Source organism: Pan paniscus, chromosome 7 (assembly GCF_029289425.2).
Source record: "Pan paniscus chromosome 7, NHGRI_mPanPan1-v2.0_pri, whole genome shotgun sequence".
Taxonomy (NCBI): domain Eukaryota; kingdom Metazoa; phylum Chordata; class Mammalia; order Primates; family Hominidae; genus Pan; species Pan paniscus.
In genome coordinates this window covers 101398026-101425176 of record NC_073256.2, presented here as the reverse complement: position 1 = coordinate 101425176, position 27151 = coordinate 101398026, and the positions used below count along the sequence as shown (strand labels likewise).

General features: G+C 50.1%; 3 protein-coding genes across 3 annotated transcripts; all 3 read right to left on the bottom strand.

The window, feature by feature from the left end:
* Nucleotides 1-4819: 4819 nt before the first annotated feature.
* LOC134730884 (exonuclease GOR-like) lies at nucleotides 4820-5767 on the bottom strand (the record flags this gene model as incomplete). The annotated part of the gene is made up of 1 exon (XM_063606556.1): nucleotides 4820-5767. A coding segment is annotated over exon 1 (948 nt), but the record flags the coding sequence as incomplete, so codon positions are not given.
* Nucleotides 5768-12788: 7021 nt separating this feature from the next.
* LOC134730883 (exonuclease GOR) lies at nucleotides 12789-14861 on the bottom strand. The gene has a single exon (XM_063606555.1). The coding sequence runs from the start codon at nucleotides 14859-14861 to the stop codon at nucleotides 12789-12791; it is 2073 nt and encodes a 690-aa protein (XP_063462625.1).
* A 6231-nt stretch (nucleotides 14862-21092) lies between these two features.
* Nucleotides 21093-23447, bottom strand: LOC134730882 (exonuclease GOR-like). The gene has a single exon (XM_063606554.1). The coding sequence runs from the start codon at nucleotides 23445-23447 to the stop codon at nucleotides 21093-21095; it is 2355 nt and encodes a 784-aa protein (XP_063462624.1).
* Between the last annotated feature and the right edge of the window lie 3704 nt (nucleotides 23448-27151).

Sequence of the window (27151 nt, the reverse complement as noted above, 5' to 3'; positions counted from 1 at the left end):
TGCTTGGACAGATGAGAGATGAGATCCTCCTCTTCTCTCCCAGGACAGAATGGTCAGACTTGAGTTTCCTTTCTCCTCACTCTTCTCCTCCTTGAGGGAGGTGCTGTGCCGGACAGACCTGCTCCCGTGTCTAGACACGGGTAGACTCGTTGAAGATCCTCACAGGCAATCCTCCTTGGGGTCAAAGGGGAAGGATTTATTTCTTCAGGGCTCAGTAGTCCTCATCCTTACGCGCACCTTCACCAGCCCAGGGCGGGGTAGCGGAGGGTGAAAGGGCGTGGCTCACAGCCCGTTTCTTCCGCTCGGGCGTCTCCTGGGAGGAACCCTTGTCCAGTGAGCGGGTCTTCGTCTCCACCAAATTCCCTAGGGGGACATTTCTGGCAGCCCTTCTTGTTCAGCAGCTTACGGGGGTCAGGTGGACCTCTGCTAGTCACCAGCCTGAAGCCCTTACTCCATTTCAGCTATTTTGGCAGTTGCCTAGGTGACTTTTGAACCTCGTTACCCAGAACAGCCAACGGAGGAGGGGTGAGAAGAGTGGCCGTCTGGGTTTGCCGCATCGTGCTGCCTTACAGGAGTTGTGCAGTCTTCGGTTGTGTGATACTTCACCTGGCTGATTTCTGGGAATGCCTCCACAAATTCGCTAAATTCAGTAGCTTTTGCCTTCCAAGATTCACCTGGTTGGTGTGTTGCACCCATTCACTAGTCATTTACATTAGGTATATCTCTTAATGCTATCCCTCCCCCTCCCCCCGCCCATGACAGGCCCCGGTGTGTGATGTTCCCCTTTCTGTGTCCAAGCGTTCTCATACTTCAATTCCCACCTATGAATGAGAACATGCGGTGTTTGCTTTTTTTGTCCTTGCGATACTTTGCTAAGAATGATGGTTTCCATCTTCATCCGTGTCCCTCCAAAGGGGATGAACTCATGCTTTTTCATGGCTGCATAGTATTCCATGGTGTATTTGTGCCACATTTTCTTAATCCAGTCTATCATTGATGGACATCTGGGTTGGTTCCAAGTCTTTGCTACTGTGAATGGTGCCGCAATAAACATACGTCTGCGTGTGTCCTTTTAGCAGCATGATTTCTAATCCTATGGGTATATATACCCAGCAATGGGATGGCTGGGTCAAACGGTATTTCTATTTCGAGATCCTTGAGGATTCGCCACACTATCTTCCACTACCGTTGAACTAGTTTACAGTCCCACCAACAGTGTAAAAGTGTTCCTATTTGTCCACTACCTCTCCAGCACCTGTTGTTTCCTGACTTTTTAATGATCGCTATTCTAACTGGTGTGAGATGATATCTCATTGCGGATTTGATTTGCATTTCTCTGATGGCCAGTTTTGATGAGCATTTTTTCATGTGTCTGTTGGCTGCATAAATGTCTTCTTTTGAGAAGTGTCTCTTCATATCCTTCCCCCACTTGTTGATGGGCTTGTTTGGTTTTTCTTGTAACTCTGTTTGAGGTCTTAGTAGATTCTGGATATTAGCCTTTTGTCAGATGAGTAGATTGCAAAAATTTTCTCCCTTTCTGCAGGATGCCTGTTCACTCTCATGGGAGTTTCTTTAGCTATGCAGAACGTCTTTAGTGTAATTAGATGCTGTTTGTCAATGTTGGCTTTCGTTGCCATTGCTTTTGGCGTTTTAGACATGAGGTCCTTGCCCATGCCTTTGTCCTCAATGGTATTGGCTGGGTTTTCTCCTAGGGTTTGTATGGTTTAAGATCTAACATTTAAGTCTTTCATCTGTCTTGAATTAATTTTTGTACAAGGTGTAAGGAAGGGATCCGATATCAGCTTTCGACATATGGCTAGCCTGTTTTCCCAGCACCATTTTTTTAAATAGGGAATCCTTTCCCCATTTCTTGTTTTTGTCAGGTTTGTCAAAGATCAGATGGTTGTAGATGTGTCGTATTATTTCTGAGGGCTCTATTCTGTTCCATTGGTCTACGGTAACCAAAACGGCAACCGATAGCATGCTCTTTGGTTACTGTAGCCTTCTACTGTAGCTTGAAGTCGGACGGCTTGATGCCTCCATCTTTGTTCTTTTGGCTTAGGATTATGTTGGCAGTGGGGGCCGTTTTGTGGTTCCATATGAGCTTTAAAGCAGTTTTTTCCAGTTCTGTGAAGAAAGTCATTGGTAGTTTGATGGGGATGGCATTGAATCTATAATTTACCTTGGGCAGTATGGCCATTTTCACGATATTGATTCTTCCAATCCGTGATGGTGGAATATTCTTCCATTTGTTTGTCTCCTCTTTTAGTTCGTGGAGCAATGCTTTGTAGTTCTCCTTGAAGAGGTCCTTCACATCCCTTGTTAGTTGGATTCCTAGGCATTTTATTCTCTTTGAAGCAATTGTGAATGGGAGCTCACTCATGATTTGGCTCTCTGTTTGCCTCTTATTGGTGTATAAGAATGCTTGTGATTTTTGCACCTCGATTTTGTATCCTGAGACTTTGCTGAAGTTGCTTATCAGCTTAAGGAGATTTTGGACTGAGACGATGGGGTTTTCTAAATATTCAATCATGTCATCTGCAAACAGGGACAATTTGACTTCCTCTTTTCCTAATTGATTTCTCTTTATTTCTTTCTCCTGCCTGATTGCCCTGGGCAGAAGTTCCAACACTATGTTGAATAGGAGTGGTGAGAGAGGGCATCCCTGTCTTGTGGCAGTTTGCAAAGGGAATGCTTCCACTTTTTGCCCATTCAGTATGATATTGGCTGTGGGTTTGCCCTAAATAGCCCGTATTATTTTGGGAGATGTCCCATCAATACCTAATTTATTGAGAGTTTTTGGCATGAAGGGCTGTTGAATTTTGTCGAAGGCCTTTTCTGCATCTGTTGAGATAATCACGTGGTTTCTGACTTTGGTCCTGATTATACGCTGGATTATGTTTATTGTTTTGCATATGTTGGACCAGCCTTGCATGTCAGGGATGAAGCCCACTTCATCATGATGGATAAGCTCTTTGATGTGCTGCTGGATTCGGTTTTCCAGTATTTTATGGAGGATTTTCCCATCGATGTTCCTCAGGGACATAGGCCTAAAATTCTCTTTTTGGGTTGTGTCTCTCTCAGGCTTTGGGATCAGGATGATGCCGGCCTCATGAAATGAGTGAGGGAGGATTCCCTCTTTTTCTGTTGATTGGAATAGTTTCAGAAGGCATGGTACCAGCTCCTCCTTGTCCTTCTGGTAGAATTCGGCTGTGAATCCGTCTGGTCCTGGAGTTTTATTGCTTGATAGGCTGTTAATTATTGCCTCAATTTCAGAGCCTGTTAGTGGTCTACTCAGGCATTCAACTTCTTCCTGGTTTACTCTGGGGAGGTTGTATGCGTCCAGGAATTTATCCATTTCTTCTAGATTTTCTAGTTCATTAGCTTAGAGGTGCTGATAGTATTGTCTGATGGTAGTTTGTATTTCTGTGGGATCGGTGGTGATATCCCCTTTATCATTTTTTACTGCATCTGTTTGATTCTTCTTTCTTTTCTTCTTTCTTAGTCTTGCTAGTGCTCTATCAATTTTGTTGATCACTGCAAAAAACCCGCTCCTGGATTCATTGATTTGTTGAAGGGTTTATTGTGTCTCTATCTCCATCAGTTCTGCTCGGATCTTAGTTATTTCTTGCCTTCTGCTAGTTTTTGAATGTGTTTGCTCTTGCTTCTCTCATTCTTTTAATGGTGATGTTAGGGTATGCATTTTTGATTTTTCCTGCTTTCTCTCGTGGGCAATTAGTGCTATAAATTTCCCTCTACACACTGCTTTAAATGTGACGCAGAGATTCTGGTATGTTGTGCCTTTGTTTTCATTGGTTTCAGAGAATATCTTTCTTTCTCCCTTCATTTCGTTATGTACCCAGTACTCATTAAGGAGCCGGGTGTCCGGATTCCATGCAGTTGAGCGGTTTTGAGTGAGTTTCTTTATCCTGAGGTCTACTTTGATTGCAATGTGGTCTGAGAGACCGTTTGCAGTAATTTCTGTTATTTTACATTTACTGAGGAGTGCTTTACTTCCAACTATGTGGTCAATGTGGAAATAAGTGTGATGTGGTGCTGAGAAGCATGTATATTCTGTCGATTTGGGGTGGAGCGTTCTGTAGATGTCTCCTAGGTCCGCTTGGTGCAGAGCTGAGTTCAATTCCTGGATATCCTTTTTAGATTTCTGTCTCGTTGGTCTGTCTAATGTTTACAGAGGGCTGTTAAAGTTTCCCATGATTATGATGTGGGAGTCTAAGTCTCTTTTGATCACACTTTAAAGATCAAAAGGTAGAAGCGCAAAGACATTATCTGTGCAATATTAGAAACCTAGTAAGTGGTGGAATTTGGCCTTGAACCCAGATATCTAACTCCAGAGCCTAAGTGCTTCACCCACCTCACTGTGGTGCCTCTCGAGAAAAACAGGTAAGCACACATTCAGAAAGCTGGTGGGCCGGGGGGCTGGCCTTGTACTCAGAGGCCATGGAAGTCCCACGTGGGGTGGCTAGTGGTGTAAGGACAGAGGTCTCGGATGGGCAGAGGGATGTGGACAGGCGCGAGGGGGCGCGGCAGGGACTCGGGGGACTGGGAGTGGCGGCTCGGTGCTGCGGGAGGCGATTAGTGGAAGGCCAGAGGTCTGGGAAGGGCAGAGGGATGGGGACAGGCCCGAGGGTCCGCGGCAGGGATTCCGGGGGACTGGGAGTGGCCGGTTGGGGTTACTCTTGGCTTTTTGCCCTCTCCTGCCGTCGACTGCTCCGGTTTCTTTGGCCTTGCGGCGAGGTGGACAGGGTGAGCTCTCAGGACTGATGGCGGTTGTGGAAGGGGCCTGGGGCCAAGGACAGGCCAGGGCGGCGGGAGAGGCGGACCGGTGGCGTGGCTGGATCTGGGCGCGCTGTCGGACCTTCCACATCACCAGCTGCAGGCAGGCGTTTGCGTCCTCGCTGGAGTTGTGGCCGTCCTGGCTGTCCTGGATGATCTGTCCCAGGTAGTCGGCCGCGAGATTCCTGAGGGAACGCTTGTAGGGGAAACCCAGGTAGTGCGGGAAGAGCACGGCCGTGTCCACCACGGTGCTGTGGATGAGCTTCAGGGCCAGCAGATCGCTCTCCAGGCTGTGCCCGATGAGGATGGTTTGGGCGCTGAAAAAGCTCAGCAGGATGGCTTGCACTTGGGGCAAGGTGATGCTCGTCTTGGCGACGTCGGCCTCGGTGACTCCGGAAAACCTGGTGTTGTAGTCCACGATCTCGTTGTCGGGCTTGACGAAGGTGTCGTACACCACTCGCATGTCGGCGTCCACCACGGTGACGCGGGTCAGCTCTAGGCCATGCGTGGTGTAGCACATCTCACAGTCCAAGGCGTAGATTCCTGGATAAGCGTCTCTGGACAACTCTTTCTTGAAGGTCTCCACGAAGCCATCGAGGCTGTCCTTGCGGCCGTCCCGCACGTGCTGCTTTGCCACCTGGCAGCCCACAGAGCCAGGAGCAGCTGCACAGCAGGTGTACTGGCTAACCCGGCCTCCAGCCACCTGGCTCGAGCGGACCCGCCCCCAGTGATAATAACACAACTGGTCGCGTACACAGCGGCCCGAGGAGGACACCAGGTACTCGGTGCCACAACGGCAGCAGACCCTGCAGGAGGAGTCGCCGGGCCCCTTCCCCTGGCCAGTGAAGAGGACGGCGCCTCCGGGCCGCTCGGGGTGCGGGAAGGGGTAGCCGTTCTCCTCGAGCTGGTCCTGGCTGAGCAGGAACTCCTGGAGGCGGCTGTACAGGGCGGCCCTGCTGAGGCCCGGCATGGAGCTGGGGGTCAGGCCCTTCAGTCTCTTGAGGGTGTTCAGGACCACGTTCACGTACCTGTTCTTGTTGGGGCTGCAGTCGTAGGCCACCTTCTCCTCGTTCAGTGCCTTCTCCTCGGCCTCCTGCTTGGAGGCGCAGAACTTGAGACACTCTTCGGTGAACAGTTGGAGATAGCCTCGGCGGAGGACGGTGGGGACTTGGCACCCAGACCTTCGGAGGACAATAGGTTTCTTCAAACTCGGTAAGGATGGACGACGGACGATTCGCTTAGAGCTGATGGTGGTGGTGGTCTTGCATGCCATCCCTGACCTGTTGCGCGTCTTCCCTGGCTGTCTGCCGACCTTGGAGCCACTGGAGCGTTGGCTGCTGCTGGCCACGCGGGTTCTCTTGGCATCTGTGCAACCTGTGACCAAGCAAGGGCTGGAAGACTGGGCGATCGTCTTCCTCTTCCTGGGGGCTGAGATGCGGACTCCCGAGGGCCTCTCTGTCAGCCTTGGGGCGGCTGGCAAGCAGCAGGCCGATCCCCTCTGTGCAGGGAAGTAGCACGCCTCCGTCACCACCTTGGGACACGCTGGGGGCACCGCCGGACCCCTGTTCTGGGGCTCCGCCTGGATGTCCACAAATGCGGAGGCCTGGTTGTGCATCTGGGGCACCCGGAGCCCGAAGCTCTGGGCAGGCTGATGAGAGGGCAGGGGGAATTCTGGAGCCTCGAGGGCCGCCTCCTCGGCCACCTTCTTAGCTTCTGGGTATCCAGGTGGGAACCAGCAGGGAGCTGTGGCTCGCAACATCTTGCTGCCTTCGGGAGCACCGGCCTGGCTCTGCTCCGCTCCCAACTGGCGGCTTCTTGCCTCCAGGGCCGCCTCCTCGGCCACCTTCTTAGCTTCTGGGTATCCAGGTGGGAACCAGCAGGGAGCTGTGGCTCGCAACATCTTGCTGCCTTCGGGAGCACCGGCCTGGCTCTGCTCCGCTCCCAACTGGCGGCTTCTTGCCTCCAGGGCCGCCTCCTCGGCCACCTTCTTAGCTTCTGGGTATCCAGGTGGGAACCAGCAGGGAGCTGTGGCTCGCAACATCTTGCTGCCTTCGGGAGCACCGGCCTGGCTCTGCTCCTCTCCCAACTGGCGGCTTCAATGAGTGCCGCGGCCGCCACCCGTCGCCTTTATAGACGCACAGGGCAGAGTGGGTGGGACTTCTCCTTGATAGGTTGGTGCTTCCATCCAATCACACTGAGCCTCATCTTCCACCAGACTCCAGCTTGGGAATGCCTCAAGGGGTGCACTAATGGAATCAACTGGAACTCCTGGTTGCTAACCTTGGAGCTAGGTTGCTTTTCCTGAGTTAATTAACTGTCCCTGCAGGGCAGTCCTATAATGGCTACTGGAATTGGGCCACCTAGGATTCATTTCAGCGTCAGGGAGTTTGGTCAACTTGCTTGGGCCCACACAGCACCCCATGGAGCCAGGACTGGGCCAGCAGTCTGCTGCATGCTGCAGGGCAGGATCTCTCTGGGGTTGCGTTTCCCTGCTCTCTGCACTCCTCCGCTGCGGGCAAATTGAGGACAGGAAGTGGACCGCACCCACTTCTCTCCCACGACTTGGGCAATGTTCAACACAGGGGTTCTTCAAAAGGTTCATAGAAAATGCACATGGTGAAGAAACTATGCATGGGTTTCCACTGGTTTGCACTCAAATAAACTTGTCCGAACTCCTTATAACCTTTCTGAACTAGATCGAGTTTGAGGCACTGAGAAGGATGAGACATCCACTGAAAAGGACTCCTATCAGAGCAACATGAATTCCACGAAAATTGCAGCAAGAGCAAACATCAAATTTCTGGTGAAGCTTGGGTGGAAGAATGAAGAAATCATTGATGTTTTCACAAAAGCTTCTAAGGACACTACCCCAAAGAAATGAACTCTTTACGAATGTATAGCTTGTTTCAAGAAGAGGTGAGAAGATGTGGGAGATGAATCCTGCAGTGGCTGTGAAAACCACTGTGCCCAGATCAGCTGCAGTTACGACGAGAGCTATCAGTGGAAATTTTAAACAGGAGGGATCACGATCCTGACGCATCCCTCTGACAAATTGTAACCGGAAGTTGGAACATGGCTTTACCAATATGACCTCGAAGGCAAAGCATCATCAAAGCGACGGCTACCGAGAGGTGGCAGTGGTCCAGTCAAAGGAAAAGGAGGCCAGTCAGGAGCCAACATCATGGCATCAGTGTTTTGGGACACTCAAGGCATTTTGCTTGTTGACTTTCTGAAGGGCCAAACATCTGCTTATTAGGAGAGTGTTCCGAGAAGCTTAGAGAAAGCTTTGGTAGAAACATGCTGGGAAAGTCTCACTAGATCCCTGTTCACCACCTCAGTGCTCTGCTCATTCCTCTCATCAAACAAGGGCAATTGTGTCAGTTTCAATGGGCAGTCCTTAGGAATGCACCTTACAGGCTGCTTTCATTCCTTCTAAATTCTTTTTGTTTCCTAATTATACAAAGTCTCCTTGCCTTGCTTGGAAAGATGAGAGAAAGTCTCCTTGCCTTGCTTGGACAGATGAGAGATGAGATCCTCCTCTTCTCTCCCAGGACAGAATGGTCAGACTTGAGTTTCCTTTCTCCTCACTCTTCTCCTCCTTGAGGGAGGTGCTGTGCCGGACAGACCTGCTCCCGTGTCTAGACACGGGTAGACTCGTTGAAGATCCTCACAGGCAATCCTCCTTGGGGTCAAAGGGGAAGGATTTATTTCTTCAGGGCTCAGTAGTCCTCATCCTTACGCGCACCTTCACCAGCCCAGGGCGGGGTAGCGGAGGGTGAAAGGGCGTGGCTCACAGCCCGTTTCTTCCGCTCGGGCGTCTCCTGGGAGGAACCCTTGTCCAGTGAGCGGGTCTTCGTCTCCACCAAATTCCCTAGGGGGACATTTCTGGCAGCCCTTCTTGTTCAGCAGCTTACGGGGGTCAGGTGGACCTCTGCTAGTCACCAGCCTGAAGCCCTTACTCCATTTCAGCTATTTTGGCAGTTGCCTAGGTGACTTTTGAACCTCGTTACCCAGAACAGCCAACGGAGGAGGGGTGAGAAGAGTGGCCGTCTGGGTTTGCCGCATCGTGCTGCCTTACAGGAGTTGTGCAGTCTTCGGTTGTGTGATACTTCACCTGGCTGATTTCTGGGAATGCCTCCACAAATTCGCTAAATTCAGTAGCTTTTGCCTTCCAAGATTCACCTGGTTGGTGTGTTGCACCCATTCACTAGTCATTTACATTAGGTATATCTCTTAATGCTATCCCTCCCCCTCCCCCCGCCCATGACAGGCCCCGGTGTGTGATGTTCCCCTTTCTGTGTCCAAGCGTTCTCATACTTCAATTCCCACCTATGAATGAGAACATGCGGTGTTTGCTTTTTTTGTCCTTGCGATAGTTTGCTAAGAATGATGGTTTCCAGCTTCATCCGTGTCCCTCCAAAGGGGATGAACTCATGCTTTTTCATGGCTGCATAGTATTCCATGGTGTATTTGTGCCACATTTTCTTAATCCAGTCTATCATTGATGGACATCTGGGTTGGTTCCAAGTCTTTGCTACTGTGAATGGTGCCGCAATAAACATACGTCTGCGTGTGTCCTTTCAGAAGCATGATTTCTAATCCTATGGGTATATATACCCAGCAATGGGATGGCTGGGTCAAATGGTATTTCTATTTCGAGATCCTTGAGGATTCGCCACACTATCTTCCACTACCGTTGAACTAGTTTACAGTCCCACCAACAGTGTAAAAGTGTTCCTATTTGTCCACTACCTCTCCAGCACCTGTTGTTTCCTGACTTTTTAATGATCGCTATTCTAACTGGTGTGAGATGATATCTCATTGCGGATTTGATTTGCATTTCTCTGATGGCCAGTTTTGATGAGCATTTTTTCATGTGTCTGTTGGCTGCATAAATGTCTTCTTTTGAGAAGTGTCTCTTCATATCCTTCCCCCACTTGTTGATGGGCTTGTTTGGTTTTTCTTGTAACTCTGTTTGAGGTCTTAGTAGATTCTGGATATTAGCCTTTTGTCAGATGAGTAGATTGCAAAAATGTTCTCCCTTTCTGCAGGATGCCTGTTCACTCTCATGGGAGTTTCTTTAGCTATGCAGAACGTCTTTAGTGTAATTAGATGCTGTTTGTCAATGTTGGCTTTCGTTGCCATTGCTTTTGGCGTTTTAGACATGAGGTCCTTGCCCATGCCTTTGTCCTCAATGGTATTGGCTGGGTTTTCTCCTAGGGTTTGTATGGTTTAAGATCTAACATTTAAGTCTTTCATCTGTCTTGAATTAATTTTTGTACAAGGTGTAAGGAAGGGATCCGATATCAGCTTTCGACATATGGCTAGCCTGTTTTCCCAGCACCATTTTTTTAAATAGGGAATCCTTTCCCCATTTCTTGTTTTTGTCAGGTTTGTCAAAGATCAGATGGTTGTAGATGTGTCGTATTATTTCTGAGGGCTCTATTCTGTTCCATTGGTCTACGGTAACCAAAACGGCAACCGATAGCATGCTCTTTGGTTACTGTAGCCTTCTACTGTAGCTTGAAGTCGGACGGCTTGATGCCTCCATCTTTGTTCTTTTGGCTTAGGATTATGTTGGCAGTGGGGGCCGTTTTGTGGTTCCATATGAGCTTTAAAGCAGTTTTTTCCAGTTCTGTGAAGAAAGTCATTGGTAGTTTGATGGGGATGGCATTGAATCTATAATTTACCTTGGGCAGTATGGCCATTTTCACGATATTGATTCTTCCAATCCGTGATGGTGGAATATTCTTCCATTTGTTTGTCTCCTCTTTTAGTTCGTGGAGCAATGCTTTGTAGTTCTCCTTGAAGAGGTCCTTCACATCCCTTGTTAGTTGGATTCCTAGGCATTTTATTCTCTTTGAAGCAATTGTGAATGGGAGCTCACTCATGATTTGGCTCTCTGTTTGCCTCTTATTGGTGTATAAGAATGCTTGTGATTTTTGCACCTCGATTTTGTATCCTGAGACTTTGCTGAAGTTGCTTATCAGCTTAAGGAGATTTTGGACTGAGACGATGGGGTTTTCTAAATATTCAATCATGTCATCTGCAAACAGGGACAATTTGACTTCCTCTTTTCCTAATTGATTTCTCTTTATTTCTTTCTCCTGCCTGATTGCCCTGGGCAGAAGTTCCAACACTATGTTGAATAGGAGTGGTGAGAGAGGGCATCCCTGTCTTGTGGCAGTTTGCAAAGGGAATGCTTCCACTTTTTGCCCATTCAGTATGATATTGGCTGTGGGTTTGCCCTAAATAGCCCGTATTATTTTGGGAGATGTCCCATCAATACCTAATTTATTGAGAGTTTTTGGCATGAAGGGCTGTTGAATTTTGTCGAAGGCCTTTTCTGCATCTGTTGAGATAATCACGTGGTTTCTGTCTTTGGTCCTGATTATACGCTGGATTATGTTTATTGTTTTGCATATGTTGGACCAGCCTTGCATGTCAGGGATGAAGCCCACTTCATCATGATGGATAAGCTCTTTGATGTGCTGCTGGATTCGGTTTTCCAGTATTTTATGGAGGATTTTCCCATCGATGTTCCTCAGGGACATAGGCCTAAAATTCTCTTTTTGGGTTGTGTCTCTCTCAGGCTTTGGGATCAGGATGATGCCGGCCTCATGAAATGAGTGAGGGAGGATTCCCTCTTTTTCTGTTGATTGGAATAGTTTCAGAAGGCATGGTACCAGCTCCTCCTTGTCCTTCTGGTAGAATTCGGCTGTGAATCCGTCTGGTCCTGGAGTTTTATTGCTTGATAGGCTGTTAATTATTGCCTCAATTTCAGAGCCTGTTAGTGGTCTACTCAGGCATTCAACTTCTTCCTGGTTTACTCTGGGGAGGTTGTATGCGTCCAGGAATTTATCCATTTCTTCTAGATTTTCTAGTTCATTAGCTTAGAGGTGCTGATAGTATTGTCTGATGGTAGTTTGTATTTCTGTGGGATCGGTGGTGATATCCCCTTTATCATTTTTTACTGCATCTGTTTGATTCTTCTTTCTTTTCTTCTTTCTTAGTCTTGCTAGTGCTCTATCAATTTTGTTGATCACTGCAAAAAACCCGCTCCTGGATTCATTGATTTGTTGAAGGGTTTATTGTGTCTCTATCTCCATCAGTTCTGCTCGGATCTTAGTTATTTCTTGCCTTCTGCTAGTTTTTGAATGTGTTTGCTCTTGCTTCTCTCATTCTTTTAATGGTGATGTTAGGGTATGCATTTTTGATTTTTCCTGCTTTCTCTCGTGGGCAATTAGTGCTATAAATTTCCCTCTACACACTGCTTTAAATGTGACGCAGAGATTCTGGTATGTTGTGCCTTGGTTTTCATTGGTTTCAGAAAATATCTTTCTTTCTCCCTTCATTTCGTTATGTACCCAGTACTCATTAAGGAACAGGGTGTCCGGATTCCATGCAGTTGAGCGGTTTTGAGTGAGTTTCTTTATCCTGAGGTCTACTTTGATTGCAATGTGGTCTGAGAGACCGTTTGCAGTAATTTCTGTTATTTTACATTTACTGAGGAGTGCTTTACTTCCAACTATGTGGTCAATGTGGAAATAAGTGTGATGTGGTGCTGAGAAGCATGTATATTCTGTCGATTTGGTGTGGAGCGTTCTGTAGATGTCTCCTAGGTCCGCTTGGTGCAGAGCTGAGTTCAATTCCTGGATATCCTTTTTAGATTTCTGTCTCGTTGGTCTGTCTAATGTTTACAGAGGGCTGTTAAAGTTTCCCATGATTATGATGTGGGAGTCTAAGTCTCTTTTGATCACACTTTAAAGATCAAAAGGTAGAAGCGCAAAGACATTATCTGTGCAATATTAGAAACCTAGTAAGTGGTGGAATTTGGCCTTGAACCCAGATATCTAACTCCAGAGCCTAAGTGCTTCACCCACCTCACTGTGGTGCCTCTCGAGAAAAACAGGTAAGCACACATTCAGAAAGCTGGTGGGCCGGGGGGCTGGCCTTGTACTCAGAGGCCATGGAAGTCCCACGTGGGGTGGCTAGTGGTGTAAGGACAGAGGTCTCGGATGGGCAGAGGGATGTGGACAGGCGCGAGGGGGCGCGGCAGGGACTCGGGGGACTGGGAGTGGCGGCTCGGTGCTGCGGGAGGCGATTAGTGGAAGGACAGAGGTCTGGGAAGGGCAGAGGGATGGGGACAGGCCCGAGGGTCCGCGGCAGGGATTCCGGGGGACTGGGAGTGGCCGGTTGGGGTTACTCTTGGCTTTTTGCCCTCTCCTGCCGTCGACTGCTCCGGTTTCTTTGGCCTTGCGGCGAGGTGGACAGGGTGAGCTCTCAGGACTGATGGCGGTTGTGGAAGGGGCCTGGGGCCAAGGACAGGCCAGGGCGGCGGGAGAGGCGGACCGGTGGCGTGGCTGGATCTGGGCGCGCTGTCGGACCTTCCACATCACCAGCTGCAGGCAGGCGTTTGCGTCCTCGCTGGAGTTGTGGCCGTCCTGGCTGTCCTGGATGATCTGTCCCAGGTAGTCGGCCGCGAGATTCCTGAGGGAACGCTTGTAGGGGAAACCCAGGTAGTGCGGGAAGAGCACGGCCGTGTCCACCACGGTGCTGTGGATGAGCTTCAGGGCCAGCAGATCGCTCTCCAGGCTGTGCCCGATGAGGATGGTTTGGGCGCTGAAAAAGCTCAGCAGGATGGCTTGCACTTGGGGCAAGGTGATGCTCGTCTTGGCGACGTCGGCCTCGGTGACTCCGGAAAACCTGGTGTTGTAGTCCACGATCTCGTTGTCGGGCTTGACGAAGGTGTCGTACACCACTCGCATGTCGGCGTCCACCACGGTGACGCGGGTCAGCTCTAGGCCATGCGTGGTGTAGCACATCTCACAGTCCAAGGCGTAGATTCCTGGATAAGCGTCTCTGGACAACTCTTTCTTGAAGGTCTCCACGAAGCCATCGAGGCTGTCCTTGCGGCCGTCCCGCACGTGCTGCTTTGCCACCTGGCAGCCCACAGAGCCAGGAGCAGCTGCACAGCAGGTGTACTGGCTAACCCGGCCTCCAGCCACCTGGCTCGAGCGGACCCGCCCCCAGTGATAATAACACAACTGGTCGCGTACACAGCGGCCCGAGGAGGACACCAGGTACTCGGTGCCACAACGGCAGCAGACCCTGCAGGAGGAGTCGCCGGGCCCCTTCCCCTGGCCAGTGAAGAGGACGGCGCCTCCGGGCCGCTCGGGGTGCGGGAAGGGGTAGCCGTTCTCCTCGAGCTGGTCCTGGCTGAGCAGGAACTCCTGGAGGCGGCTGTACAGGGCGGCCCTGCTGAGGCCCGGCATGGAGCTGGGGGTCAGGCCCTTCAGTCTCTTGAGGGTGTTCAGGACCACGTTCAGGTACCTGTTCTTGTTGGGGCTGCAGTCGTAGGCCACCTTCTCCTCGTTCAGCGCCTTCTCCTCGGCCTCCTGCTTGGAGGCGCAGAACTTGAGACACTCTTCGGTGAACAGTTGGAGATAGCCTCGGCGGAGGACGGTGGGGACTTGGCACCCAGACCTTCGGAGGACAATAGGTTTCTTCAAACTCGGTAAGGATGGACGACGGACGATTCGCTTAGAGCTGATGGTGGTGGTGGTCTTGCATGCCATCCCTGACCTGTTGCGCGTCTTCCCTGGCTGTCTGCCGACCTTGGAGCCACTGGAGCGTTGGCTGCTGCTGGCCACGCGGGTTCTCTTGGCATCTGTGCAACCTGTGACCAAGCAAGGGCTGGAAGACTGGGCGATCGTCTTCCTCTTCCTGGGGGCTGAGATGCGGACTCCCGAGGGCCTCTCTGTCAGCCTTGGGGCGGCTGGCAAGCAGCAGGCCGATCCCCTCTGTGCAGGGAAGTAGCACGCCTCCGTCACCACCTTGGGACACGCTGGGGGCACCGCCGGACCCCTGTTCTGGGGCTCCGCCTGGATGTCCACAAATGCGGAGGCCTGGTTGTGCATCTGGGGCACCCGGAGCCCGAAGCTCTGGGCAGGCTGATGAGAGGGCAGGGGGAATTCTGGAGCCTCGAGGGCCGCCTCCTCGGCCACCTTCTTAGCTTCTGGGTATCCAGGTGGGAACCAGCAGGGAGCTGTGGCTCGCAACATCTTGCTGCCTTCGGGAGCACCGGCCTGGCTCTGCTCCGCTCCCAACTGGCGGCTTCTTGCCTCCAGGGCCGCCTCCTCGGCCACCTTCTTAGCTTCTGGGTATCCAGGTGGGAACCAGCAGGGAGCTGTGGCTCGCAACATCTTGCTGCCTTCGGGAGCACCGGCCTGGCTCTGCTCCGCTCCCAACTGGCGGCTTCTTGCCTCCAGGGCCGCCTCCTCGGCCACCTTCTTAGCTTCTGGGTATCCAGGTGGGAACCAGCAGGGAGCTGTGGCTCACAACATCTTGCTGCCTTCGGGAGCACCGGCCTGGCTCTGCTCCTCTCCCAACTGGCGGCTTCAATGAGTGCCGCGGCCGCCACCCGTCGCCTTTATAGACGCACAGGGCAGAGTGGGTGGGACTTCTCCTTGATAGGTTGGTGCTTCCATCCAATCACACTGAGCCTCATCTTCCACCAGACTCCAGCTTGGGAATGCCTCAAGGGGTGCACTAATGGAATCAACTGGAACTCCTGGTTGCTAACCTTGGAGCTAGGTTGCTTTTCCTGAGTTAATTAACTGTCCCTGCAGGGCAGTCCTATAATGGCTACTGGAATTGGGCCACCTAGGATTCATTTCAGCGTCAGGGAGTTTGGTCAACTTGCTTGGGCCCACACAGCACCCCATGGAGCCAGGACTGGGCCAGCAGTCTGCTGCATGCTGCAGGGCAGGATCTCTCTGGGGTTGCGTTTCCCTGCTCTCTGCACTCCTCCGCTGCGGGCAAATTGAGGACAGGAAGTGGACCGCACCCACTTCTCTCCCACGACTTGGGCAATGTTCAACACAGGGGTTCTTCAAAAGGTTCATAGAAAATGCACATGGTGAAGAAACTATGCATGGGTTTCCACTGGTTTGCACTCAAATAAACTTGTCCGAACTTCTTATAACCTTTCTGAACTAGATCGAGTTTGAGGCACTGAGAAGGATGAGACATCCACTGAAAAGGACTCCTATCAGAGCAACATGAATTCCACGAAAATTGCAGCAAGAGCAAACATCAAATTTCTGGTGAAGCTTGGGTGGAAGAATGAAGAAATCATTGATGTTTTCACAAAAGCTTCTAAGGACACTACCCCAAAGAAATGAACTCTTTACGAATGTATAGCTTGTTTCAAGAAGAGGTGAGAAGATGTGGGAGATGAATCCTGCAGTGGCTGTGAAAACCACTGTGCCCAGATCAGCTGCAGTTACGACGAGAGCTATCAGTGGAAATTTTAAACAGGAGGGATCACGATCCTGACGCATCCCTCTGACAAATTGTAACCGGAAGTTGGAACATGGCTTTACCAATATGACCTCGAAGGCAAAGCATCATCAAAGCGACGGCTACCGAGAGGTGGCAGTGGTCCAGTCAAAGGAAAAGGAGGCCAGTCAGGAGCCAACATCATGGCATCAGTGTTTTGGGACACTCAAGGCATTTTGCTTGTTGACTTTCTGAAGGGCCAAACATCTGCTTATTAGGAGAGTGTTCCGAGAAGCTTAGAGAAAGCTTTGGTAGAAACATGCTGGGAAAGTCTCACTAGATCCCTGTTCACCACCTCAGTGCTCTGCTCATTCCTCTCATCAAACAAGGGCAATTGTGTCAGTTTCAATGGGCAGTCCTTAGGAATGCACCTTACGGGCTGCTTTCATTCCTTCTAAATTCTTTTTGTTTCCTAATTATACAAAGTCTCCTTGCCTTGCTTGGAAAGATGAGAGAAAGTCTCCTTGCCTTGCTTGGACAGATGAGAGATGAGATCCTCCTCTTCTCTCCCAGGACAGAATGGTCAGACTTGAGTTTCCTTTCTCCTCACTCTTCTCCTCCTTGAGGGAGGTGCTGTGCCGGACAGACCTGCTCCCGTGTCTAGACACGGGTAGACTCGTTGAAGATCCTCACAGGCAATCCTCCTTGGGGTCAAAGGGGAAGGATTTATTTCTTCAGGGCTCAGTAGTCCTCATCCTTACGCGCACCTTCACCAGCCCAGGGCGGGGTAGCGGAGGGTGAAAGGGCGTGGCTCACAGCCCGTTTCTTCCGCTCGGGCGTCTCCTGGGAGGAACCCTTGTCCAGTGAGCGGGTCTTCGTCTCCACCAAATTCCCTAGGGGGACATTTCTGGCAGCCCTTCTTGTTCAGCAGCTTACGGGGGTCAGGTGGACCTCTGCTAGTCACCAGCCTGAAGCCCTTACTCCATTTCAGCTATTTTGGCAGTTGCCTAGGTGACTTTTGAACCTCGTTACCCAGAACAGCCAACGGAGGAGGGGTGAGAAGAGTGGCCGTCTGGGTTTGCCGCATCGTGCTGCCTTACAGGAGTTGTGCAGTCTTCGGTTGTGTGATACTTCACCTGGCTGATTTCTGGGAATGCCTCCACAAATTCGCTAAATTCAGTAGCTTTTGCCTTCCAAGATTCACCTGGTTGGTGTGTTGCACCCATTCACTAGTCATTTACATTAGGTATATCTCTTAATGCTATCCCTCCCCCTCCCCCCGCCCATGACAGGCCCCGGTGTGTGATGTTCCCCTTTCTGTGTCCAAGCGTTCTCATACTTCAATTCCCACCTATGAATGAGAACATGCGGTGTTTGCTTTTTTTGTCCTTGCGATACTTTGCTAAGAATGATGGTTTCCATCTTCATCCGTGTCCCTCCAAAGGGGATGAACTCATGCTTTTTCATGGCTGCATAGTATTCCATGGTGTATTTGTGCCACATTTTCTTAATCCAGTCTATCATTGATGGACATCTGGGTTGGTTCCAAGTCTTTGCTACTGTGAATGGTGCCGCAATAAACATACGTCTGCGTGTGTCCTTTTAGCAGCATGATTTCTAATCCTATGGGTATATATACCCAGCAATGGGATGGCTGGGTCAAACGGTATTTCTATTTCGAGATCCTTGAGGATTCGCCACACTATCTTCCACTACCGTTGAACTAGTTTACAGTCCCACCAACAGTGTAAAAGTGTTCCTATTTGTCCACTACCTCTCCAGCACCTGTTGTTTCCTGACTTTTTAATGATCGCTATTCTAACTGGTGTGAGATGATATCTCATTGCGGATTTGATTTGCATTTCTCTGATGGCCAGTTTTGATGAGCATTTTTTCATGTGTCTGTTGGCTGCATAAATGTCTTCTTTTGAGAAGTGTCTCTTCATATCCTTCCCCCACTTGTTGATGGGCTTGTTTGGTTTTTCTTGTAACTCTGTTTGAGGTCTTAGTAGATTCTGGATATTAGCCTTTTGTCAGATGAGTAGATTGCAAAAATGTTCTCCCTTTCTGCAGGATGCCTGTTCACTCTCATGGGAGTTTCTTTAGCTATGCAGAACGTCTTTAGTGTAATTAGATGCTGTTTGTCAATGTTGGCTTTCGTTGCCATTGCTTTTGGCGTTTTAGACATGAGGTCCTTGCCCATGCCTTTGTCCTCAATGGTATTGGCTGGGTTTTCTCCTAGGGTTTGTATGGTTTAAGATCTAACATTTAAGTCTTTCATCTGTCTTGAATTAATTTTTGTACAAGGTGTAAGGAAGGGATCCGATATCAGCTTTCGACATATGGCTAGCCTGTTTTCCCAGCACCATTTTTTTAAATAGGGAATCCTTTCCCCATTTCTTGTTTTTGTCAGGTTTGTCAAAGATCAGATGGTTGTAGATGTGTCGTATTATTTCTGAGGGCTCTATTCTGTTCCATTGGTCTACGGTAACCAAAACGGCAACCGATAGCATGCTCTTTGGTTACTGTAGCCTTCTACTGTAGCTTGAAGTCGGACGGCTTGATGCCTCCATCTTTGTTCTTTTGGCTTAGGATTATGTTGGCAGTGGGGGCCGTTTTGTGGTTCCATATGAGCTTTAAAGCAGTTTTTTCCAGTTCTGTGAAGAAAGTCATTGGTAGTTTGATGGGGATGGCATTGAATCTATAATTTACCTTGGGCAGTATGGCCATTTTCACGATATTGATTCTTCCAATCCGTGATGGTGGAATATTCTTCCATTTGTTTGTCTCCTCTTTTAGTTCGTGGAGCAATGCTTTGTAGTTCTCCTTGAAGAGGTCCTTCACATCCCTTGTTAGTTGGATTCCTAGGCATTTTATTCTCTTTGAAGCAATTGTGAATGGGAGCTCACTCATGATTTGGCTCTCTGTTTGCCTCTTATTGGTGTATAAGAATGCTTGTGATTTTTGCACCTCGATTTTGTATCCTGAGACTTTGCTGAAGTTGCTTATCAGCTTAAGGAGATTTTGGACTGAGACGATGGGGTTTTCTAAATATTCAATCATGTCATCTGCAAACAGGGACAATTTGACTTCCTCTTTTCCTAATTGATTTCTCTTTATTTCTTTCTCCTGCCTGATTGCCCTGGGCAGAAGTTCCAACACTATGTTGAATAGGAGTGGTGAGAGAGGGCATCCCTGTCTTGTGGCAGTTTGCAAAGGGAATGCTTCCACTTTTTGCCCATTCAGTATGATATTGGCTGTGGGTTTGCCCTAAATAGCCCGTATTATTTTGGGAGATGTCCCATCAATACCTAATTTATTGAGAGTTTTTGGCATGAAGGGCTGTTGAATTTTGTCGAAGGCCTTTTCTGCATCTGTTGAGATAATCACGTGGTTTCTGTCTTTGGTCCTGATTATACGCTGGATTATGTTTATTGTTTTGCATATGTTGGACCAGCCTTGCATGTCAGGGATGAAGCCCACTTCATCATGATGGATAAGCTCTTTGATGTGCTGCTGGATTCGGTTTTCCAGTATTTTATGGAGGATTTTCCCATCGATGTTCCTCAGGGACATAGGCCTAAAATTCTCTTTTTGGGTTGTGTCTCTCTCAGGCTTTGGGATCAGGATGATGCCGGCCTCATGAAATGAGTGAGGGAGGATTCCCTCTTTTTCTGTTGATTGGAATAGTTTCAGAAGGCATGGTACCAGCTCCTCCTTGTCCTTCTGGTAGAATTCGGCTGTGAATCCGTCTGGTCCTGGAGTTTTATTGCTTGATAGGCTGTTAATTATTGCCTCAATTTCAGAGCCTGTTAGTGGTCTACTCAGGCATTCAACTTCTTCCTGGTTTACTCTGGGGAGGTTGTATGCGTCCAGGAATTTATCCATTTCTTCTAGATTTTCTAGTTCATTAGCTTAGAGGTGCTGATAGTATTGTCTGATGGTAGTTTGTATTTCTGTGGGATCGGTGGTGATATCCCCTTTATCATTTTTACTGCATCTGTTTGATTCTTCTTTCTTTTCTTCTTTCTTAGTCTTGCTAGTGCTCTATCAATTTTGTTGATCACTGCAAAAAACCCGCTCCTGGATTCATTGATTTGTTGAAGGGTTTATTGTGTCTCTATCTCCATCAGTTCTGCTCGGATCTTAGTTATTTCTTGCCTTCTGCTAGTTTTTGAATGTGTTTGCTCTTGCTTCTCTCATTCTTTTAATGGTGATGTTAGGGTATGCATTTTTGATTTTTCCTGCTTTCTCTCGTGGGCAATTAGTGCTATAAATTTCCCTCTACACACTGCTTTAAATGTGACGCAGAGATTCTGGTATGTTGTGCCTTGGTTTTCATTGGTTTCAGAAAATATCTTTCTTTCTCCCTTCATTTCGTTATGTACCCAGTACTCATTAAGGAGCAGGGTGTCCGGATTCCATGCAGTTGAGCGGTTTTGAGTGAGTTTCTTTATCCTGAGGTCTACTTTGATTGCAATGTGGTCTGAGAGACCGTTTGCAGTAATTTCTGTTATTTTACATTTACTGAGGAGTGCTTTACTTCCAACTATGTGGTCAATGTGGAAATAAGTGTGATGTGGTGCTGAGAAGCATGTATATTCTGTCGATTTGGTGTGGAGCGTTCTGTAGATGTCTCCTAGGTCCGCTTGGTGCAGAGCTGAGTTCAATTCCTGGATATCCTTTTTAGATTTCTGTCTCGTTGGTCTGTCTAATGTTTACAGAGGGCTGTTAAAGTTTCCCATGATTATGATGTGGGAGTCTAAGTCTCTTTTGATCACACTTTAAAGATCAAAAGGTAGAAGCGCAAAGACATTATCTGTGCAATATTAGAAACCTAGTAAGTGGTGGAATTTGGCCTTGAACCCAGATATCTAACTCCAGAGCCTAAGTGCTTCACCCACCTCACTGTGGTGCCTCTCGAGAAAAACAGGTAAGCACACATTCAGAAAGCTGGTGGGCCGGGGGGCTGGCCTTGTACTCAGAGGCCATGGAAGTCCCACGTGGGGTGGCTAGTGGTGTAAGGACAGAGGTCTCGGATGGGCAGAGGGATGTGGACAGGCGCGAGGGGGCGCGGCAGGGACTCGGGGGACTGGGAGTGGCGGCTCGGTGCTGCGGGAGGCGATTAGTGGAAGGACAGAGGTCTGGGAAGGGCAGAGGGATGGGGACAGGCCCGAGGGTCCGCGGCAGGGATTCCGGGGGACTGGGAGTGGCCGGTTGGGGTTACTCTTGGCTTTTTGCCCTCTCCTGCCGTCGACTGCTCCGGTTTCTTTGGCCTTGCGGCGAGGTGGACAGGGTGAGCTCTCAGGACTGATGGCGGTTGTGGAAGGGGCCTGGGGCCAAGGACAGGCCAGGGCGGCGGGAGAGGCGGACCGGTGGCGTGGCTGGATCTGGGCGCGCTGTCGGACCTTCCACATCACCAGCTGCAGGCAGGCGTTTGCGTCCTCGCTGGAGTTGTGGCCGTCCTGGCTGTCCTGGATGATCTGTCCCAGGTAGTCGGCCGCGAGATTCCTGAGGGAACGCTTGTAGGGGAAACCCAGGTAGTGCGGGAAGAGCACGGCCGTGTCCACCACGGTGCTGTGGATGAGCTTCAGGGCCAGCAGATCGCTCTCCAGGCTGTGCCCGATGAGGATGGTTTGGGCGCTGAAAAAGCTCAGCAGGATGGCTTGCACTTGGGGCAAGGTGATGCTCGTCTTGGCGACGTCGGCCTCGGTGACTCCGGAAAACCTGGTGTTGTAGTCCACGATCTCGTTGTCGGGCTTGACGAAGGTGTCGTACACCACTCGCATGTCGGCGTCCACCACGGTGACGCGGGTCAGCTCTAGGCCATGCGTGGTGTAGCACATCTCACAGTCCAAGGCGTAGATTCCTGGATAAGCGTCTCTGGACAACTCTTTCTTGAAGGTCTCCACGAAGCCATCGAGGCTGTCCTTGCGGCCGTCCCGCACGTGCTGCTTTGCCACCTGGCAGCCCACAGAGCCAGGAGCAGCTGCACAGCAGGTGTACTGGCTAACCCGGCCTCCAGCCACCTGGCTCGAGCGGACCCGCCCCCAGTGATAATAACACAACTGGTCGCGTACACAGCGGCCCGAGGAGGACACCAGGTACTCGGTGCCACAACGGCAGCAGACCCTGCAGGAGGAGTCGCCGGGCCCCTTCCCCTGGCCAGTGAAGAGGACGGCGCCTCCGGGCCGCTCGGGGTGCGGGAAGGGGTAGCCGTTCTCCTCGAGCTGGTCCTGGCTGAGCAGGAACTCCTGGAGGCGGCTGTACAGGGCGGCCCTGCTGAGGCCCGGCATGGAGCTGGGGGTCAGGCCCTTCAGTCTCTTGAGGGTGTTCAGGACCACGTTCAGGTACCTGTTCTTGTTGGGGCTGCAGTCGTAGGCCACCTTCTCCTCGTTCAGCGCCTTCTCCTCGGCCTCCTGCTTGGAGGCGCAGAACTTGAGACACTCTTCGGTGAACAGTTGGAGATAGCCTCGGCGGAGGACGGTGGGGACTTGGCACCCAGACCTTCGGAGGACAATAGGTTTCTTCAAACTCGGTAAGGATGGACGACGGACGATTCGCTTAGAGCTGATGGTGGTGGTGGTCTTGCATGCCATCCCTGACCTGTTGCGCGTCTTCCCTGGCTGTCTGCCGACCTTGGAGCCACTGGAGCGTTGGCTGCTGCTGGCCACGCGGGTTCTCTTGGCATCTGTGCAACCTGTGACCAAGCAAGGGCTGGAAGACTGGGCGATCGTCTTCCTCTTCCTGGGGGCTGAGATGCGGACTCCCGAGGGCCTCTCTGTCAGCCTTGGGGCGGCTGGCAAGCAGCAGGCCGATCCCCTCTGTGCAGGGAAGTAGCACGCCTCCGTCACCACCTTGGGACACGCTGGGGGCACCGCCGGACCCCTGTTCTGGGGCTCCGCCTGGATGTCCACAAATGCGGAGGCCTGGTTGTGCATCTGGGGCACCCGGAGCCCGAAGCTCTGGGCAGGCTGATGAGAGGGCAGGGGGAATTCTGGAGCCTCGAGGGCCGCCTCCTCGGCCACCTTCTTAGCTTCTGGGTATCCAGGTGGGAACCAGCAGGGAGCTGTGGCTCGCAACATCTTGCTGCCTTCGGGAGCACCGGCCTGGCTCTGCTCCGCTCCCAACTGGCGGCTTCTTGCCTCCAGGGCCGCCTCCTCGGCCACCTTCTTAGCTTCTGGGTATCCAGGTGGGAACCAGCAGGGAGCTGTGGCTCGCAACATCTTGCTGCCTTCGGGAGCACCGGCCTGGCTCTGCTCCGCTCCCAACTGGCGGCTTCTTGCCTCCAGGGCCGCCTCCTCGGCCACCTTCTTAGCTTCTGGGTATCCAGGTGGGAACCAGCAGGGAGCTGTGGCTCGCAACATCTTGCTGCCTTCGGGAGCACCGGCCTGGCTCTGCTCCTCTCCCAACTGGCGGCTTCAATGAGTGCCGCGGCCGCCACCCGTCGCCTTTATAGACGCACAGGGCAGAGTGGGTGGGACTTCTCCTTGATAGGTTGGTGCTTCCATCCAATCACACTGAGCCTCATCTTCCACCAGACTCCAGCTTGGGAATGCCTCAAGGGGTGCACTAATGGAATCAACTGGAACTCCTGGTTGCTAACCTTGGAGCTAGGTTGCTTTTCCTGAGTTAATTAACTGTCCCTGCAGGGCAGTCCTATAATGGCTACTGGAATTGGGCCACCTAGGATTCATTTCAGCGTCAGGGAGTTTGGTCAACTTGCTTGGGCCCACACAGCACCCCATGGAGCCAGGACTGGGCCAGCAGTCTGCTGCATGCTGCAGGGCAGGATCTCTCTGGGGTTGCGTTTCCCTGCTCTCTGCACTCCTCCGCTGCGGGCAAATTGAGGACAGGAAGTGGACCGCACCCACTTCTCTCCCACGACTTGGGCAATGTTCAACACAGGGGTTCTTCAAAAGGTTCATAGAAAATGCACATGGTGAAGAAACTATGCATGGGTTTCCACTGGTTTGCACTCAAATAAACTTGTCCGAACTTCTTATAACCTTTCTGAACTAGATCGAGTTTGAGGCACTGAGAAGGATGAGACATCCACTGAAAAGGACTCCTATCAGAGCAACATGAATTCCACGAAAATTGCAGCAAGAGCAAACATCAAATTTCTGGTGAAGCTTGGGTGGAAGAATGAAGAAATCATTGATGTTTTCACAAAAGCTTCTAAGGACACTACCCCAAAGAAATGAACTCTTTACGAATGTATAGCTTGTTTCAAGAAGAGGTGAGAAGATGTGGGAGATGAATCCTGCAGTGGCTGTGAAAACCACTGTGCCCAGATCAGCTGCAGTTACGACGAGAGCTATCAGTGGAAATTTTAAACAGGAGGGATCACGATCCTGACGCATCCCTCTGACAAATTGTAACCGGAAGTTGGAACATGGCTTTACCAATATGACCTCGAAGGCAAAGCATCATCAAAGCGACGGCTACCGAGAGGTGGCAGTGGTCCAGTCAAAGGAAAAGGAGGCCAGTCAGGAGCCAACATCATGGCATCAGTGTTTTGGGACACTCAAGGCATTTTGCTTGTTGACTTTCTGAAGGGCCAAACATCTGCTTATTAGGAGAGTGTTCCGAGAAGCTTAGAGAAAGCTTTGGTAGAAACATGCTGGGAAAGTCTCACTAGATCCCTGTTCACCACCTCAGTGCTCTGCTCATTCCTCTCATCAAACAAGGGCAATTGTGTCAGTTTCAATGGGCAGTCCTTAGGAATGCACCTTACGGGCTGCTTTCATTCCTTCTAAATTCTTTTTGTTTCCTAATTATACAAAGTCTCCTTGCCTTGCTTGGAAAGATGAGAGAAAGTCTCCTTGCCTTGCTTGGACAGATGAGAGATGAGATCCTCCTCTTCTCTCCCAGGACAGAATGGTCAGACTTGAGTTTCCTTTCTCCTCACTCTTCTCCTCCTTGAGGGAGGTGCTGTGCCGGACAGACCTGCTCCCGTGTCTAGACACGGGTAGACTCGTTGAAGATCCTCACAGGCAATCCTCCTTGGGGTCAAAGGGGAAGGATTTATTTCTTCAGGGCTCAGTAGTCCTCATCCTTACGCGCACCTTCACCAGCCCAGGGCGGGGTAGCGGAGGGTGAAAGGGCGTGGCTCACAGCCCGTTTCTTCCGCTCGGGCGTCTCCTGGGAGGAACCCTTGTCCAGTGAGCGGGTCTTCGTCTCCACCAAATTCCCTAGGGGGACATTTCTGGCAGCCCTTCTTGTTCAGCAGCTTACGGGGGTCAGGTGGACCTCTGCTAGTCACCAGCCTGAAGCCCTTACTCCATTTCAGCTATTTTGGCAGTTGCCTAGGTGACTTTTGAACCTCGTTACCCAGAACAGCCAACGGAGGAGGGGTGAGAAGAGTGGCCGTCTGGGTTTGCCGCATCGTGCTGCCTTACAGGAGTTGTGCAGTCTTCGGTTGTGTGATACTTCACCTGGCTGATTTCTGGGAATGCCTCCACAAATTCGCTAAATTCAGTAGCTTTTGCCTTCCAAGATTCACCTGGTTGGTGTGTTGCACCCATTCACTAGTCATTTACATTAGGTATATCTCTTAATGCTATCCCTCCCCCTCCCCCCGCCCATGACAGGCCCCGGTGTGTGATGTTCCCCTTTCTGTGTCCAAGCGTTCTCATACTTCAATTCCCACCTATGAATGAGAACATGCGGTGTTTGCTTTTTTTGTCCTTGCGATACTTTGCTAAGAATGATGGTTTCCATCTTCATCCGTGTCCCTCCAAAGGGGATGAACTCATGCTTTTTCATGGCTGCATAGTATTCCATGGTGTATTTGTGCCACATTTTCTTAATCCAGTCTATCATTGATGGACATCTGGGTTGGTTCCAAGTCTTTGCTACTGTGAATGGTGCCGCAATAAACATACGTCTGCGTGTGTCCTTTTAGCAGCATGATTTCTAATCCTATGGGTATATATACCCAGCAATGGGATGGCTGGGTCAAACGGTATTTCTATTTCGAGATCCTTGAGGATTCGCCACACTATCTTCCACTACCGTTGAACTAGTTTACAGTCCCACCAACAGTGTAAAAGTGTTCCTATTTGTCCACTACCTCTCCAGCACCTGTTGTTTCCTGACTTTTTAATGATCGCTATTCTAACTGGTGTGAGATGATATCTCATTGCGGATTTGATTTGCATTTCTCTGATGGCCAGTTTTGATGAGCATTTTTTCATGTGTCTGTTGGCTGCATAAATGTCTTCTTTTGAGAAGTGTCTCTTCATATCCTTCCCCCACTTGTTGATGGGCTTGTTTGGTTTTTCTTGTAACTCTGTTTGAGGTCTTAGTAGATTCTGGATATTAGCCTTTTGTCAGATGAGTAGATTGCAAAAATGTTCTCCCTTTCTGCAGGATGCCTGTTCACTCTCATGGGAGTTTCTTTAGCTATGCAGAACGTCTTTAGTGTAATTAGATGCTGTTTGTCAATGTTGGCTTTCGTTGCCATTGCTTTTGGCGTTTTAGACATGAGGTCCTTGCCCATGCCTTTGTCCTCAATGGTATTGGCTGGGTTTTCTCCTAGGGTTTGTATGGTTTAAGATCTAACATTTAAGTCTTTCATCTGTCTTGAATTAATTTTTGTACAAGGTGTAAGGAAGGGATCCGATATCAGCTTTCGACATATGGCTAGCCTGTTTTCCCAGCACCATTTTTTTAAATAGGGAATCCTTTCCCCATTTCTTGTTTTTGTCAGGTTTGTCAAAGATCAGATGGTTGTAGATGTGTCGTATTATTTCTGAGGGCTCTATTCTGTTCCATTGGTCTACGGTAACCAAAACGGCAACCGATAGCATGCTCTTTGGTTACTGTAGCCTTCTACTGTAGCTTGAAGTCGGACGGCTTGATGCCTCCATCTTTGTTCTTTTGGCTTAGGATTATGTTGGCAGTGGGGGCCGTTTTGTGGTTCCATATGAGCTTTAAAGCAGTTTTTTCCAGTTCTGTGAAGAAAGTCATTGGTAGTTTGATGGGGATGGCATTGAATCTATAATTTACCTTGGGCAGTATGGCCATTTTCACGATATTGATTCTTCCAATCCGTGATGGTGGA

Bases quoted from the DNA above. Each gene is read 5' to 3' on its own strand.
- LOC134730882 (XM_063606554.1), bottom strand. From the start codon at position 23,447: ATGTTGCGAGCCACAGCTCCCTGCTGGTTCCCACCTGGATACCCAGAA.
- LOC134730883 (XM_063606555.1), bottom strand. From the start codon at position 14,861: ATGTTGCGAGCCACAGCTCCCTGCTGGTTCCCACCTGGATACCCAGAA.